General features: G+C 38.8%; 1 protein-coding gene across 1 annotated transcript in view; it reads left to right on the forward strand.

Annotated features, from left to right (window-relative positions):
• DTWD2 (DTW domain containing 2) overlaps nucleotides 1–17,264 on the forward strand; it is a 65,042-nt gene that overhangs the window by 25,430 nt on the left and 22,348 nt on the right. The window contains exon 4 of the mRNA XM_042829395.1: nucleotides 12,201–12,390. Within this exon, the coding sequence (XP_042685329.1) occupies nucleotides 12,201–12,390 (190 nt within the window). The remainder of the gene's footprint in view (nucleotides 1–12,200; nucleotides 12,391–17,264) is intronic.

A 17,264-nucleotide genomic window follows, 5' to 3' on the forward strand; every position in this document is an offset into this window, starting at 1 on the left:
TACTGTGTATGCATTTGCTATGCTAATTTACAAGGTAGATTTTTTCCGTATAGTTTGAGGTTTTCTAAGCATGTTAGTGTGTGATTGCATATGCAACAATGGGCGTTTCCTGAATCAGATCTGATCATGGTCATAGTATCGTGGAACACTAAATGCCTATCCTTCTCTTTCTCCCTCTATTTCACTAGCTAAAATTGTTTTCGAACATTTTATCTCCTTACTAACAAGAGGTGTTCAAAAGATGCCGCTTGGAAATTTTTTTGCTGGATTTTTTGAAGAATAGCCTATAAGGAAGGGCATAGGCTGTTTGTCCAATGTCCCAACGGTCCGACTTGGGAATGACAAGCAGTAACTTTAAGTGGACGTAAACATCTTTAGGTGAAGCCCATTTCTTCTACGTAACATTTGCTCTGAGAAATCTCTGGAAAAGAAAGATTATCAGACTCCAAGTGGATTGGTAAGGTTGCATGATAGCAATGATTAAGGAGGAAAAATAGATCTGTGCTGATGCACTTGAAGGAAAGACCAAATCCTAAAGTCTCCTCTCTGAAATATGTTCAGTAATAAGTTAGCTTTACAAGATGTAAATTTCATGCCCTGCCCATACAGAGAAAACATATATATAAACTGCCATGTTACTAGTGCTTTTGGATTTTATTTAATACTTTGTCACACTTTGGGAGGAATGATTTTGACCTGTTCTTTTTGTTTGTTTACTCAAGTGCTAGTCTTCTTCTCTACCTGCAAATAGTCATTTTTCTGTAGTTTGCAAATTCTGTGTACTGTGATAAAACTATATACTGCAATGAATGATCAATAACAGGAAAGCCAATTCAGATCTCTGCCTCCACCACCTTGTTGTTAATGAGATGGAGCAATTGCATGGTTATTTACATTGCACTCAGAAATCAAGCTGCAGGTATGTTCTGTACTGTGTAGGGGCTTGCTCTGCTACAGTGCAGTAATTGGGGTAGAAATGAATTGGGCCTCTTCACACAGTATTGAAGTGATAAGACACAACTTATTTCTGTCAATTTTATAAAGCTGCTTCTGTTAATTACATGCTGTAGATATGGTACTTTTTCATGCTTGTTGACAAATAGTAATGCTCTTGCAGAATCAAACAGAAGCTAATGAAGGCTTACTACTTATCAAATAATTTAAAGCTATTTGTAAGACATTCAAGTAGACATTCTTATTAGGCTTTTTTCATGTGCTTCGGTGCATCTGTTTACTAAACTAGATTTTCAGCTTCTTTTCTTTATCTGAATCGTCAGGTAGGCACAGCTAGAGACTTCAATTTATTGCCTGTTTACTTCTGAAACTGTACTTGACCATATCAAATTTCGGATTCCTCAGTCTAGTTTGGGTAACATTTTTTCTAGCTATTTTGCCTTGAATGCTGCAAGCCCTCAGGTTGGTGGTGAGTAAACAGCTGTTCCACTCTGCTGCTCCTTCCCCTTCGCCCTCCTGCCCCGCTCTGCCACAAGCTCTCCATGGGCTGCAGCTCATGAACACAATGACCAGTGCCCATGTCTCTCCAGCTTTATGGCAATGATGCAATGGTCCTTGTTAACCTTCACAGAATGATTCCTCTGGGCCTATCCCAAAAAAACTTTGTGAATTTGGGATGACATTTGAACTGAACTTTTTTTTTTCATAATGAATAAAATCAGAAGTTATCTAGCACTAGTAGTATTTCATTTGTTTCATTTGGAAAATCATTTGTCACGGACTCTTCATATGAATAATAAAGTAAATTGCATTAACCCAGGTTACAAATGAGAAAGATGCAGAACTGGGTATCTTTTTTTGTGGGTGCCATTGGTGTAAAGGGATGTGGCATTCCTAAGTGTATTAATTGTGGCTGCCATTTAAAATACGTGCTTTTCTTCCTGGGCTTCAGTTCCAAATTTGATTGGATATTTTTGCTGCATTGAGAAGCTGTGCTGTGGGTAGTGTGTACAATTTTCTGCTTTGTTTTCTGGTCATACTTTGGGCTAGAGTTAAGGTATGATATGACCCTTTCCTATTGTTCCAGAACTGTAGGTTGAGAATTTTTCTCTGGTGCCTTCTGTTTCAGTTTCGTCCTGCTTCTCAACAAATCAAGTGCTTTGAAGAAGTACTGGCTTTTAAAGCATATATGCTTAACATGCTAAAATATAGCTAACAAGCAATGCAGGTATTACAGAAAAAATACTTAACAAACATTTTACCTTTTAGCCTTTTGGAGGGGGGTTGGGTGAGAAACCTTGTTACGGAAATTAGGGTATTTAGAAATGCTCACGTGTGGCTGGATTGTGTTACACCAAAGACATCTTGAAACTGTAAAACACTTGGAAAAGTCTGCTAGCATTACTGCAGTTTGTTTGGCTGCCTTTCTGACCTATTCCCACACACTGCTTGAGAGAAGATTAGACTTTGGTCTGTGTGTGTTATGCAGAAGGGAATGATTTGGTTTATGGTTACAGCATCTAGTAATATCAGGTACTGCTCTGTGAGATACAAGGTAGATTCCTCCGTGGTTAATTGATAATACTCTTTTTTTTTTTTTGGTAGGAAAACCATATATTAGCTCACTTTTAAACTTGAAGCTACATAAATCATAGAATGTTTTGGTAAGTTTTAGGTTATGTTGTGAACCATAGAAAGAAAGAGGATACTGCATGCAGGCTAAAAGAAAGAAGGTCTCCATCAGTAGAACACAGAAACCTGTTTTTTTGTGTGTGTGTTGGGGTGGTTTGTGTGGTTTGGCTATGAAATTATTTCGTTTACAAAATTGCTCTGTATTTGAGCGAACTGGTAGTGAGGTTCACAACTGAAAAGCTTGCCAAGGTGATGGCTCTGATTTCCATTCCTTGACAGGACAATACCTTTGAGTGCCATTCCATTCGTCGTCAAAAATAATCCACCAGTGTTACCACACAGGACAGGAGAGGTGACAATTAGATAGAATGTTCTCGTAGGGTACGTGTTGTGGGTACTGTTAGGTTTGAGGGATTGAGTCCAAATTATTCAGCTCTCTCTGATGCATAGAGCTTTACGTCAGTTAAAGCTATGCTTTGTACAAAAACTCATCTGTCTTTTTAGTCTGGTGAAGGGAGGAAGGAAATCGTTTCTTCTGATTAGGTTCCTATCCTCTGTGTTGGTATGGTTTTCTTTTCAATGTTTAAATGGATATTCTTCAAGTAGCTGAATAAATATCAAGAATATTTGTAAGTAATAAATAAGATTTTTATGAGGATGTGTCGATTTCTGTTCTTATGGTGTTTGTAGTGTAAATTAGTAGTAAATACCATGATGGTGCATTTTAATTAAAAATGAAAGCAAAACTCATGTTTTAGTAATTATCTTCATATCTTCCATACTGCTTCTGCATAATAGAACAAGAATTGAAAACATTTCAGAAATAAGGGAAATGGTAAATAAAAAAGTATCTTTTTAAGGTGAGAGAGTTATATAACACTAGTTAGAAAATCACTTTGCTGATTTGATTAACAGGAAGAACATATCCAGATTACAATAGCAACTAAAAAAAGAAAAAGTGGTGTGTCTTTTATGGAAACATCAGATTTTCATTTTTCTCTTGTTCTTCAGTATTGATCTTGAGGAACAGTTTCTTAGTGTACAGGCTATGGAGCCTTGCCTTTATTTTTATTCATTTAACTACCTTATGTGAATTACGTTGATCAATATTCCTTCAGACTTCCAAGTGCAGGAGCATGGAAATGACTAAAGTCCCTTGTTTGTGACCAAATTATGAGAAAAAACAGAGGTTTCTATTATCTTAATGGTTTTCAACTGACATTACATTAGCATGTATTCTATAATATGACTACTAATGCAACTAATGACTGTGTTGGATTTTTGTTTGTTTCATTTGTAATGCTTGCTGTTGGCATTGGCAATGTTTAATAAATCCCCTTGAACTGCAACTACTTACAGACATTAGAATTTAAAAAAAAAAGTGCATATAGAAGTATAATAAAAATGTTTATGGTAGTAAGACTAGATTGTAATGAGATAAAAGTGTTTAATTTGCACATCTGAAGACCATGCATCCCAGAAATAGTGAAACATTACTTATCTTAAGTATGGCCATAAGAACATAAAACCTCCTATGACAGTTGGGTACACTTCAGATACAGATCAGAGATCTGAATGTTTCTGCTCAGCAGAGATTTTTGTCAGAGTAAATGGGTTTACTTGGGCCTGCAGTGCCTGTTGCATACCAAAACTAAGGCTGAATGGTGATTTCCATGAGAAGCATGTACTGCAAGTATTTCTCTTACAATTTTAAGACCGTAGTTTTACCTTAAAAGCCTTTTTTTTTCCTAGTATCACAACATTTTCTTGAACTTTACATTAGCAGATTAACACGGAAAGACAAAGAAAAGACAATTTGATATACTTTTAGAAAGTGATGATCTTGAGATTGGTTTAATTTGTAATTATTATAAAAATATGTTGACTGGAATGAATTGGAACGCCATAACTTTAAATAATAAAAAAGTTACTTTACTCATGAATTTCAGCGTATTCGAAGCTCCACAAACTGCTGATGAAATCTCAAAAGCTAGTGACATACAGAAATACAAAAAGCACAGTGCCAGCAGTGAGTGTATGGAGTATCATCACGCATACACGCAAGGTGCTTTTCCAGCATGGCTTCATTGCTTAAAACCACTAAGTTTAAGAACAAATTAGAGGAAAGACCAACTTTGGCACTGGATATTTATTACATTCAGCTGTAAATTTGGAGAAGTAGGGCTGGGAAGATGCTGAGGATGCTGCTGTTACACACTTGTGGAAGTGAAATATAGGTATATAGGTATGTTATCAGTACAGTTGAATACTGGAGCATCTGCAGAAATCTCTGGGTCTCTTTTCTTTCAGCATGTGAACTTAGCCTCGATACAATTAGAAAGCCTTTGAGATTTTTTTTCTGTTGAATTTGGGCCTTTATTTCTGCAGTGACACTTATTTCTTCTTCTGTCCTCTGTAGACATGGAGAAAAGATTATTTTCTTCCTCTTGTGCTTTTGGGGAATATTTACTAGGTAATACTTTGGCCTTTTCTCTAAAGTTTACAACCTCTGCTTATGTAGTTTATCTGTAAAGGCGTTGATCCTTCTTGCTCTTCTTGTTCACAGACCTTTACCAGCTTTTGCCGTGTGGTTTTTTTGCACAGAAAGGACACAGTGTTTTACCTGCAGTGGAGTACTTTGTGATATGGCCTATTCCTGAGGCAGAGCTGATTTATTTACTGTGATGCCTACTGTGCTACCCACGTGATTCCATTGAAAAGGACAACTATGGAATTCATTTTTTGAAGTTTACTCATTGCTGATTTTATTCACTGTTTTTTTGTTTCTGAGTTGCAGACCAATGTGGTTTTTTTTCCCTCTGCTTTTAATTAACTTTTTTGCTTTTTTAGCTAAATTTGATGTTACCTGTTTAGACGTATGCTATATTTCGTAACCATTCTTATCTGGTAAGTGTTCTCTGTCTCTTAATTCATGTTTGTGCTTCATGTAGATTTCACCTTTGTGAAGTGTAGGAGTGTTCTCATTGTGTTTCTTTTTCATCCTTTGATGAAAAAGACTACTTGAATAGTAGTACTATAGTAATAGTACTACTTGAATAGTAACTCTTGAGCATCTTTATTTCATCCTGCCTTCAGGCTTTATGTTAGTCTCTTTCACCGGCTCTGTGAATATCTTTGCTTCTATTGGATTTTGTTTTATTTTCATTCTGTTGCTCTTTTCTTCTGAAAAACGTGTTGGAGAGTGTCTAGTAGATTCAGCAATGTAGAAATGATTAGGAAAGAAATTCCAAGTTGTCTGAAGGTTTTCATGATGCTTTGTATGCCCTCACTTTATTCTTCTAATTTAAGAAGCGAGTTCTCATTTTCATTCAGTTAGGAGTTACTACCTTCTTTTACAGACTCTTTAAAAATGCTAGGGAGGAGCAACAGTTCAAGAATTTTCTTTCATATATAGCAACATTTCTTTTCTTTTTCCCCCTGATTGATAGGGTTTTAAATTCTTTAAAAAATCAGCCTCTGATCTGTAGGAAGAGAAATACTTCTTGTTTAGAAATTAAGCTTTCTAGCCTTTTCTTCAGATTTGGTAGCTTCAAAGAGTCTGCCATCAGCCTGTTAGCTCTTCTGATTGAAGTGGAAGATAAAATTTAAGTCCCCATTAATTCTCTGAAGTTAGTTATGCCTCACATTAAGGAAGGTTTCATCAAAATTGCTACTGAAATATCAGTTTGTGGTAGCAGTGGTAGTGAGAAGACAGTTCGACCCAGTTGGACTAGATGACCTTACAGGTCGTTTCCAACCTGTGATTCTATGATTCTATGATCTAGGATAAATGGTGTTGTATATGTTTTAGCTTTGTCTACCACGCTAGCCAGCAGCTCCATTGCACTCTACCCTTTTTTCCTCTGCCAGTCTAACCTCCTGGGCTAATTGTGGAGCATTCCACCATGCCCAGCCTTATCGTTGTCTCTGAGATGTTTGCTGGTAGAAGGCTATCATCACGTTCAAGTCTTGGCAGTGTTGATGTCCTGAACAAGGCTGAGAAGTGATAATTGCAGGAGGAAATTTTTTAATTGCTCTGGAAATAATAAGCTACCAGGCTTCTTAAAGAAGGCTTCACTGTCAAGCATGTGATCCCTCTATCTTCCTTGTAACTGCACAAACATTCCCATTCTTCATCTACACTGCCAAAGGTACGTGACTTCATGGCAGACATAAAAGTCATTGTAAAAGCTCTTAAGTTCTGTATATCAAAATATATCAACAAAAGCAAGAAGACCCAGTTTCTGGCTGTAAGCATCTGCTGTGTGATATTCTTCCTTCAAAAACTCAGCTATTTCTTAAGAGCTTGGGCTAGTTCACCATGGTTTTCCTGACTTTCTCTATGCTCCCATCTGTGTTTCATTTGGGTTTCATTCCCCCACGTTTGCAATTCTGGTTGAACTACAAAATTGTGTTCATGAATTTAACTAAAATAATTTAGAATTAAATGCAAAAAAACAAAATTCAACCAATGAAACAAAAACAAACAAAAACAAAACAAAAAGCCCACCCCAAAGTAAAGAGTACACCAAAAAAGTAGCTATGGACCTGGCTTTAGTGAGTCTTACCCACTCCTCCTAGCTTTTGCCAGTTTCAAACACTTGGAATCAGGCACATGTCTCCCTAAGAATTTGCAGAAGTATATTACCATTTGTAGCTTAGCACTGACCTACTTCTTTTGTGGCTCTGAGGAGGCTTTCAAAGCTGGCAGATATCCTTTAACATCTCTAGAGATCCTTGGGTATTTTCAGAATCATCATGAATATAAACATCAACATTTAATGAAGTTATCTCTTATGTTTTTAATAAGCCATAGCATTTGTCTCACAGTGGAATAAATGAACAGTATTCAAAATGAAATCAGTATGAAATCAGTATTTTAAAGTAGGACTGTGTGCGGGTTTTTTTTCTTTTTCAGAAATAAGGCTGAAGATTACATCTAATTCCTAGACTTTTTCTTCACGTCTTTGTACATTTAAGCATGCAAGACAAAACTTGTGTAGAAAAAAAAAAGTTGTGCCTTGACTGTGGATAAGGTTTTCAAAAGAGGTTTTCATTAAGCAAAAGCTCTATTTCAGTGTTGCAGTGAAATTGCTAATTTTTTGCAGTTATTTCCTGTAAGCTTCCTTTGAAAACATTTGACACTAGTAGAGAAAATCCTTTCCTACCACAACATATAGCAGCGCTTCATAAATACTGTGTAATTAAATAGAGTGTATTACAGTGTTTACCAAAGCAAACTCATTAGAAGCAAATTATTGTTCAGGTGCTGTGAAAACAGATATTCTTGATATGTGTGAAAGCTGCTCTGAAAGTAATGCCTCTTCTTTTATTATGCTGGGGAAATGTCAAAGGCAGATGTTGGTGGTACAGCAGTAGAGGTTGAACCTTCCCACTTGTATTCCTTTACATTTTGTTGCTGTGTGACAGATGGCAGCAGGTACTGTTTGTGTGAACTATAACCTGGAAAAGGTTGCATGTATTTCTGAGAAACTGTTAACATGAAAGCTAAATAGCTCTAAATAGTTCTGTGTATGTGCTGATTGTCATTCAAGGACGAAATCAGTTGATATTTGAAGTCAGTGATAGCCCTTTGAAGATACCAGTGCATCAGAAAGCTGTTGTTTTCCTGTGAATTGCATTGCAAAGACTCAGACTTCAGACGTAATGTTTGCATTTCCTCTTGTGTACTTTTCTTAAAGGGGCTTTTCACTGGGTGTTCCTTTTTGCTTCTAGGAATCATAGAGTCATAGAATCCTTAAGAGTTGGAAGTGACCTTTAAACGTTATCTAATCTGACCCCCCTGCAGTGAACAAGGACACCTACAGCTAGATCAAGTTGCCCAAAGCCCTGTCCAGCCTGACCTTGAATATCTACAGGGACTGGGTATCCACCACACCTCTAGGCAGCCTGTTCTGGTGCCTCACCACCCTCACTGTAAAATAATTTTTCCTTATATCCAACCTAAATCACCCCTTTTGAAGTTTGAAACCATTTCCCCTTGTCCTGTCACCACAGGCCCTGCTAAAGAGTCTGTCCCATTCTTTCTTACAGCTCCCCTTTAGATACTGACAGGCTGCTCCTAGGTCTCCTCACAGCCTTCTCTTCTTCATGCTACACAGCCCCAGCTCTCTAACTCTGTCCTCGTAGGAGAGGTGTTCTATCCTCATTTTTGTGGCCCTCCTCTGGATGCACTCCAACAGGTCCATGTCTCTCCTGTACTGAGGACTCCAAGTCTGGACACAATGCTCCAGGTGAGATCTCACCAGAGCAGAGCAGAGGAGCACGATCGCCTCCCTTATCCTGCTGTCCACACTTCTTTTGATGCAGCCCAAAATATGGTTGGCTTTCATGGCTCTGAGGGCTTTCTCATGTCCAGCTTCCCATCCGCCAGTATGCTCAAGTCCGTTTCAGCAGAGCTGTGCTTAGTTCTTTCATCCCCTGGATTGTATTCGTAATGGAGGTGCAGGACCTTGCAATTGGCTTTGTTGAACCTCATGAGGTTCTCCTGGGCCCACTGCTCATCCTCTCTAGGTCTGTCTGGATGGCATCCTGTCCCTTGGGCATGTCGACTGCACCCCACAGTTTGGGGTGTCATCTACAAACGTGCTGAGGGTGCACACAACCCCACTGTGGATGACAGCAATGAAGATACTGAATAGTATCAGTCACAGCACTGATCCCTGGGGACATTACCCATCACTGATCTCCATCTAGACATTGAGCCATTGACCACCACTCTCTGGATTCAATTCTGCAGCAGGTTCTTTGTCCTTTGAACAGTCTACTATCAAATCCAAATCTTTGCAATTAGGACAGACGGATGTTGTTGGGTGCCATATCAAAGGCCTTGCTGAAGTCCAGGTAGATGACGTCAGTGGCACTTCCCTTGTCTATTGATGCAGTTACACTATCATAGAAGGTTGGTTAAAGAGGATTTACCCTTGGTGAAGCCACGCTGGTTCTCCTGTAACACCTCACTCTCTTCCATGTGCCTTAGCATTGCTTCCAGGCAGATCTGTTCCACGATGTTTCCTGGCATGAAAGTGAGACTGACAGGTCAGTAGTTCCCAGCGTCATTCTTTCACTGTTCTTAAAAATAAGGGTGATGGTACCTTTTTTCCAGTCACCAGGGACTTCACCTGATTGCCGTAACTTTTCAAACATCATTGAGGGTGTCTTGGTGACAGCATCAGGCAGTTCCATCAGGACTCTGGGGTGCATCTCATCAGTAGTTGTAGACTTGTGGATGTTCAGGTTCCTCGGGTCGTTGCAAACCTGATCATCTTGGATTTCTGTGTTTTTTAGCATTCTGAAATGCTTTACTTACTTGACGTTCATTTCTTTACTGCATTTTCATACTTTTAATGATGTAAGTTTCTTAGAACATTTCTTATATTAGTACTAAACTATATATCCACATGGCTTTTAAACAGTTTGTTGGGGAAAATAAGAAATTCTTCAAGTAAAGTCAAAGTATGTAACAAGTGTGCCCTATGTGAAAGAAGAAGTTGTTAAGTTTAACCATGCACTGAGTTTTGTGCATTTGTACACAGTGTCTTCTTTTTAGCACTTGCTTAAAAGGAAAACATGACTTCCAATGCTGCGGAATGATTATGGTTTTGCATTAGTATTAAGAGAAAATTTGCATTTTCTCCTGCCTTCAAGGCTAAACACCCATTTCAAAGACTTTTTTATTTTAACTACCTACGAGTTTTTAATTATTGGAAAGCTCTCCCAACCCTCAATTAAAGTACTTAGCATTTCTGAGGGTTTGGGCTCTCAGAACAAACATATGAAATTAGTGAACAATTTTGTAGATTTAAGCCTTGAGTACAGTGTAGCCTGTAGTGAGATACCCCTTGGCTCTGATTTTGTGTAGCATGATTTTTCCTTAAACTAAAGTGATAATGGAAGTTAGGTTAAAAAAAAAAATGATGGGCAGGTAAATTTTCATGTCGTTCTATTTGGCACAGACTTATCTTACATATTTCTTGCCTCCGTTTACACTTCTTATACTGTTTGCTTTGTAAGTAAATATTGCTACTCTTTTTATAGTAAATATTCTCTTCAGTAATTAACTATGTATTGTTAAATCAACCTTGATTGTTTGCTTGGGAACTGAGAATGGTCAAATACTGGTATAATGGCTCTGAACACATTGGTACCCTGAATTCATTTCTTCTTTCATTTCTGGTCTTAAGCTCAGGATCTCAATGTGCTAGACAGTGCAATTGCACTGAAACCTCATACTGATAAAAACCTGTTTTCACGTATGTCCCCAGAGATTGATAATAGGTTGCACAGGTTCTGAAGTGCACCAGCTATATAGCAACTCAAAAATCATTATTAAGCATTGCTAGCATTTTCTCAGATTGTCCCTTATCATCTATTCTTTCTTACTAGGTGTTTTTTAAGATGTCCAATGTGATACTTTAATAATAATGCTTCTCATAGATTTTATAAACTAACTTACAGTAGTGGCTTGCAAAAACTCCAGGAATTTCTGTGTATATTAACACTTAATAGAGAATAGCTTGGAATTCCTGATTCTGTTGCTATGTTTACAGGAAGGAAAAAGGCAGTGTATATATTTTGGGACGGTAGCAAGAGAAGTAGTAATAAATAAAATTGAAATGGTGAAATTCTCAAAAATTTCCTGTAGGCATAAATCAGGATTGCTGTTATTCCTTATATATACAAGATTGAAAATGAGGAAACTGTAATAATTCTGTATTTAGCTCTTGAACAAATTTTGCACGAATACATATATTAAATTCTAGTAAACAGTTCATAACATCTTGGGTTCAAATATGCTATGGAGGAAATTCTCAGACTTGAAGTATTGGAAAATGTTCCTGACAAATTATTTCATTAATGTTTTCTGTGATTTTTTTTTTTTTTTCCTGTGGCTTTTTTTTCCTTCCTCCTAAAGAGCTGAAGGGAGGGGTCAATACTTAGAATGGTTTGGGGTGGAAGGGACCTTTAAGATCACCTAGTTCCAATCCCCGCTGTAGGCAGGGACACCTCCCTGTAGACCAGGTTGCTCACAGCTCCATCCAGGGAGGGAACATCCACAGCTCCTCTGGGCAACCTGTTCCAGTATCTTACCATCCTCACAGTAAAGAATTTCTTCCTATTATTTAGTCTAAATCAAATTTCTTGCAGTTTAAAGCAATTTCCCCTCATCCTGTCACTACATGGCCTTATAAGAAGTCCCTCCCCAGCTTTCCTCTAGGCCCCCTTCAGGTACTGGAAGGCTGCTAGAGGGTCTCCTTGGAGCCTTCACTTCTCCACGCTGAAGAGCCCCAGCTCCCTCTGCCTGTCCTCACAGGGACTCCAGCCCTCTGATCATCTTCATGGCCCTCGTCTGGGCCTGCTCCAAACAGCTTTGTGTCCTTGTGCTGCATGCTCCAGAACTGGGCACAGTACTCCAACACTTTTTCTTGAAGTGCTGGAAAGAGAGATTAGTAACTAAGTGCAGGACCTTTTGTAAAAACTCAAATGAACTTTGGAGGAGACTAATTGGATTAAGCGATATAGAATACATGGAAGTACATATTTGCCATGGACACTTGTAGTAATTATTGTGTTCTTCTGTGTGTGCGTTGAAGGTATCCTGAGCTAGCTGCTGTATGCAGAAATCCCAGTACTCTCATTTTGTATCCTGGAGCTGAAGCTACCAATTTGGAAGAAGTCACTGTGATGTCTTCTAGCCCACCAGTTATGATCATCATTGATGGAACTTGGAGCCAGGCTAAAGATATATTTTACAAAAATTCTCTCTTCCGATTTCCCAGGCAGGTAAGTTATAATATGTAAGTTAAAGATATGTGTATAAGAGATGTTTACTTTCTGACCAGCTCAAAAGGAGGATTTTAGTTAAGGAAATTAATGGAAATCTTTTTTTCCTTTTCAATTGGTACCCGCTGATAAGGAGAACTTAACGGTGGAAAAACAGTGTGAGCTTATGAGAAAGTTGACGTTGGTGGGGTTTTTTCCTTTTGTCATTTGAATTTTTTTTCATTTAACACAACTTCGGTGTATCATTTTTCTTAATAAAATTGAAAATGAGTTTGAGTTGAAGATGAAGATGAAAATTTTTTGCTCTTACCAAAAGCGTTGGACCACCTGCAGTGAAACATTCTTTTCCTGGCTGAGCATTTTGCATTGTACTAACAAAGAAGGTGAAAGTTGAATGTTATAGTCTCATGAAAATCCACAGTTGTATTCATGAACTTGCTTTCCGCTGTGTTAAAAACTGTTGATGTCATATGCTGTGTTTATGCAATTATTGCAGCTCTCCCTGCACATATGAAAATACCATTGATATTAATACAATATCATTAATGGGCATGTGATCCTTTTGCTGCATTCATAAAAGGTATTGAACTTCTTCTCAAATAATTTTTTTAGGAGATACCTTAGTGTGCCTTTAGCACAGCAGTCTTAAATGTAACTTTTGAAAGTAGAACTTAGATCTTGTCTAACTGAGTCACTGACATCGAGGATTGAATTTCTCCCATTATTAGATTGAACTCATTTATATTCATGTTACGTAAACACAGTAGGTGGCACTTCTGCATGCATAACAATGATTTCTCTGGGTTGAGCACCTGAATTCAGAAACAGATTTTAGAATTCTAGAAGTGGATTTCCTATAAAAAGCTCCCATTATGCTTATTTGTCGTTTCCGTATGTTGTGCGTCATTCATAGTAAAGAACTTCCAAATCTGGAAGCCTGAAAATTTTAGTGGTTTGATTGATTGTAAGTTTTTGAAAGGAAACATGACTTTTTTTTTTTTTTTTTTTTTTTGAATGAGTTTTCTTGTCAATGGAGCATGTTGAAACTGGTCAAACTTTGTTTCTGCTGTGACTAGAACTTGTCTGTAATACCATAGGTCTGAATTTGTTTGAAATTAAATTGATGCCTGAATGGTGCCATTGCTTTAGGGTTCCTGTTGTGTCGGTTCTTACAAGATACTTGATTTTGTTCCTTATCAGCTGCCTTACTGATACTGAAATAGTGAGATAGTGTATCCTGGAGAGTTTAAGGGCCTCTGGCTCTCTGTAATGAAAAGATGCACAGCAGCTTGAGCTGTCAAAAGCAATGCACACAGCCCTTTTGTAAGACTTGTGTCAGTCTTTGTTCTAGTTCATAACTTGTGTGCAGTTCCTTGTTTATTGTACTTTTTTGAAACTTCTGTGTAGTACAGGATTTTCATCTGAATTCTTGTGTGAGCGTTCTGAAGTATTTGTTTATCAGTTAGCTCAGTTTGGCTATCTGAAGGCAGGTGCAGGTGTGGTTTGTCTGCAGATCAAAACAGAAGGCATTATTTTGTCCTTATCTCTTGGTTTCTTGTAGATGGCATAGTGCCTGTGAGATGCTTCCTCCTGTAAATTATTATAACAGTGCCTCTTAGAGGAATGCTTTTCGGTACACAATCAAATACCGCACGCTAGGTTAGATTATGTTCTTCTTTTTTATGTACTTCCACAAGAATAGGATTATTTGTCCACCTGTACTGTTTTCTTGTTCTTTTTCTTTCAGAAATGTTATTAAAAGTATATTGTGAAAAAGGGTTACCACTGACATTTTTACTAACAGAAAACATATCATCGTTGGATCAGCTTTTCATCAGTGAAAATCTGACTAAGTCTTCTGGGGCAAGGGAGAGGCAATATGAAAAATTATAAATATCCAAGCCCCTGTTGACTATAATGTTTGAATAGTTTAAATGGAATACTATTTTTCAGCATGCTGCTAATTAAAAAAGAGAAACCTACTAATGTAACTACTTAAGCTATAAATAATTTGCTTTAGGTGATGAAATCTGTTTGTTATCAAATAAGGGAATTGCTTTTAAGCTCTTAGCAATCAAGCTATATTAGTGTAAGTGAAATGGAAGAGTAGATTCTTGGTTTTAGTCCAATTATTTTGGCTTTCAGAAGAAGATGGAATTTGCAGCTAGGAACTTATGGGACTCATTTTAATGTATTTCAATTTAACTGCAGCTCTATGAATAGATTTTATGGAATTTATTTCACTGCAATTCATTTCAAATTCTGCAGATCATTTGTCTTACACTGGCATACCTGATCACTGATACGTGACTTGCCTTTAAGTTCAACAGTGTTTTCATGCATAATCCCTGTAGCTGGGAGCTACCAAATTTGCCAAAGGAGTCAGACATCAGTGGTCATAATTCTGTAAAGTGGCTGTTTAACAATACAAAAAGTATTCCTGAAAATACACTTTTCACAGCCTATTTATGTCACTAATTATTCCTGTGCTTTTGCTTTTTATTTTTTTTATTTTTTTCAGATGGGAGAAGTGACCTAGATAGGCTTGAGCAGTGGGGCGAAGGGAACATCCTGAGGTTCAGCAAAGCCATGTGCAAAATCTTGCATCTGGGTTGCAGCAGCCCCCACAATCTATACAATCTGGTGGAGGGATAGATAGAGCACAGCCCTACCAAAAAGGACTTTGGGGTCCAGGTGGTTGGCAAGCTGAACATGAGCCAGCAATGTGCCCTCATAGCCCAGAAGACCAGCTTAATTCTGAGCTGCATCAAAAGCAGCGCAAAGGAGGTGATCCTGCCCCTCTGCTCTGCTCTGGTGAGGCCTCACGTGGAGCACTGCATCCAGATGTGGAGTCCTCAGTGCAGCATAGATGTGCACCTATTCAAATGCATCCAGAGGAGGGCCACAAAAATGATTCAAGGGATAGAGTGCTTTCCTTATGAGAAAGCTGAGTTGAGATTATTCAGCTTGGAGAAGAGACAACCAGAGAAAGACAGCAGTCTTTCAGTATCTGAAAGAACAGGACAGACTCTTCAGCAGGGTGTGTTGTGACAAGACAAGAGGAAATCCCCTAAAACGGGTGGGATTTAGACTGAATGTAGGAAAAGAGCTTTTTTTACAGCAAGGGTAGTGATGTAGTGGAACAGGTCATACAGAGGGTCGGTATGTGCTGTGACCCTGGAAACATTCAAGGCCAGGCTGAACCAGGCTCTGAGAATCTTGATCTAGCTGTAGGTTTCCCTGTTCATTGCAGTGGAGTTGAATTAGATGGCCTTCAGTGGTCCCTTCCAACCCAACAGAGTATATGCTTCTATGATTCTGTGAAATAGAGTAATATCTTGAAAAATAAGATCTGATGGTTACAGTTGAACTATAATTCAAGCCCAGTACTCCACAATAAATCTTTCTTATTAATTTGAAGTGTGATTAATGTCCATTACTTGTTGGTATAGCTTGGATGTTTAAGGTGGCCTACCTTTTTGCTTCCATTCTCTTATGCCCTTGTTGCTGGCAGAATTTCCACTCATTGGCTGCATGTGACAGACACAGTCTCTGCAGAAGCTGGGACAAGTAGAAGTGTATCACACGTTTTCTGAAATGTTTTACTCACCCAGTCATTTTAAAACTGACTTGAGTTTTTCTGTTCTGTCGTTCAACTTTCTTTGAAGGTCTAAGGTTCATGCCATTTTTTTCCTGTAAAGTTGAATCATTGTTTTAACTTTTTCTTTTCTGCTGGCAGTTGTATTTTCTTCTGGTAGAAGTTGGAAGAGACCACTGGAGTTCATCTAGTCTAACTCCTCTGTTAAAGCAGGTTTTCTAAAATATATCCTTGTTGCATCTCTACATACCCTGAAAATTCCTATATTTATCTCAACTGTCCAGGCTAAATGTTCTTCTCACATTTGAGTTTTTCCAGGTATTCCCTGCTCCTTCATGCAGGACTCCTGCCACCCTTGCCTGATTTCTTTCTCTTAGGGATGCACCCATCTTGTGTTTGGACAAAATGGTGTTTGAATGTTAATCAACTCTATTGGGCACCATTATCTCCCATGCTCTAACTCATGAGATACCTCCAAGTATGTCCTTGTAGAGATCAAAGTTGGCTCTCTTGAAGTCCAGGATTGCAGTCCTGCTTACAATCTTGCTTCAGAATGGCCAGGGTTGGGAGGGACCTCAAGGATCATGAATCACCAACTGCTTTTCCACATGCTGGGCCACCAACCTCCACATTTCATACCAGCCCAGGCTGCCCAGAGCCTCATCCAACCTGGCCTTGAACACCTCCAGGGATGGACGGGGCATCCACAGCCTCTCTGGGCAGCTGTTCCAGCACCTCACCACTCTGTCTGTAAAGAACTTCCTCCTGACATCCAACCTAAATCATAGAATCATAGAATCATAGAATCACCAAGGTTGGAAAAGACCTAAAAGATCACCCAGTCCAACCGTTCACCTATTCCCAATAGCTCCTACTAAACCATGTCCCTCAACACAACATCCAGCCTTTCCTTGAACACCCCCAGGCTCGGTGACTCCACCACCTCCCTGGGCATCCATTGCAGTGCCTGACCACCCTTTCTGAAGAGTAATACTTCCTCATGTCCAGCCTGAATCTCCCCTGCCGTAGCTTGAAGCCATTCCCCCTGGTCCTATCACTAATGACGCGAGAGAAGAGGCCGACCCCCAGCTCACTGCAGCCTCCCTTCAGGAAGTTATAGAGAGCAATGAGGTCTCCCCTGAGCCTCCTCTTCTCCAGGCTGAACTTTCCCAGCTCCTTCAGCCTCTCCTCATATGGCCTGTGTTCCAGACCCCTCACCAGCTTTGTTGCCCTCCTTTGAACACGTTCCAGGGCCTCAATGTCTTTCTTGCAGTGA

This window comes from Centrocercus urophasianus, unplaced genomic scaffold (assembly GCF_019232065.1).
Source record: "Centrocercus urophasianus isolate 14NV4802_14NV808 unplaced genomic scaffold, USGS_Curo_1.0 seq_31, whole genome shotgun sequence".
In the NCBI taxonomy this organism is placed as follows: domain Eukaryota; kingdom Metazoa; phylum Chordata; class Aves; order Galliformes; family Phasianidae; genus Centrocercus; species Centrocercus urophasianus.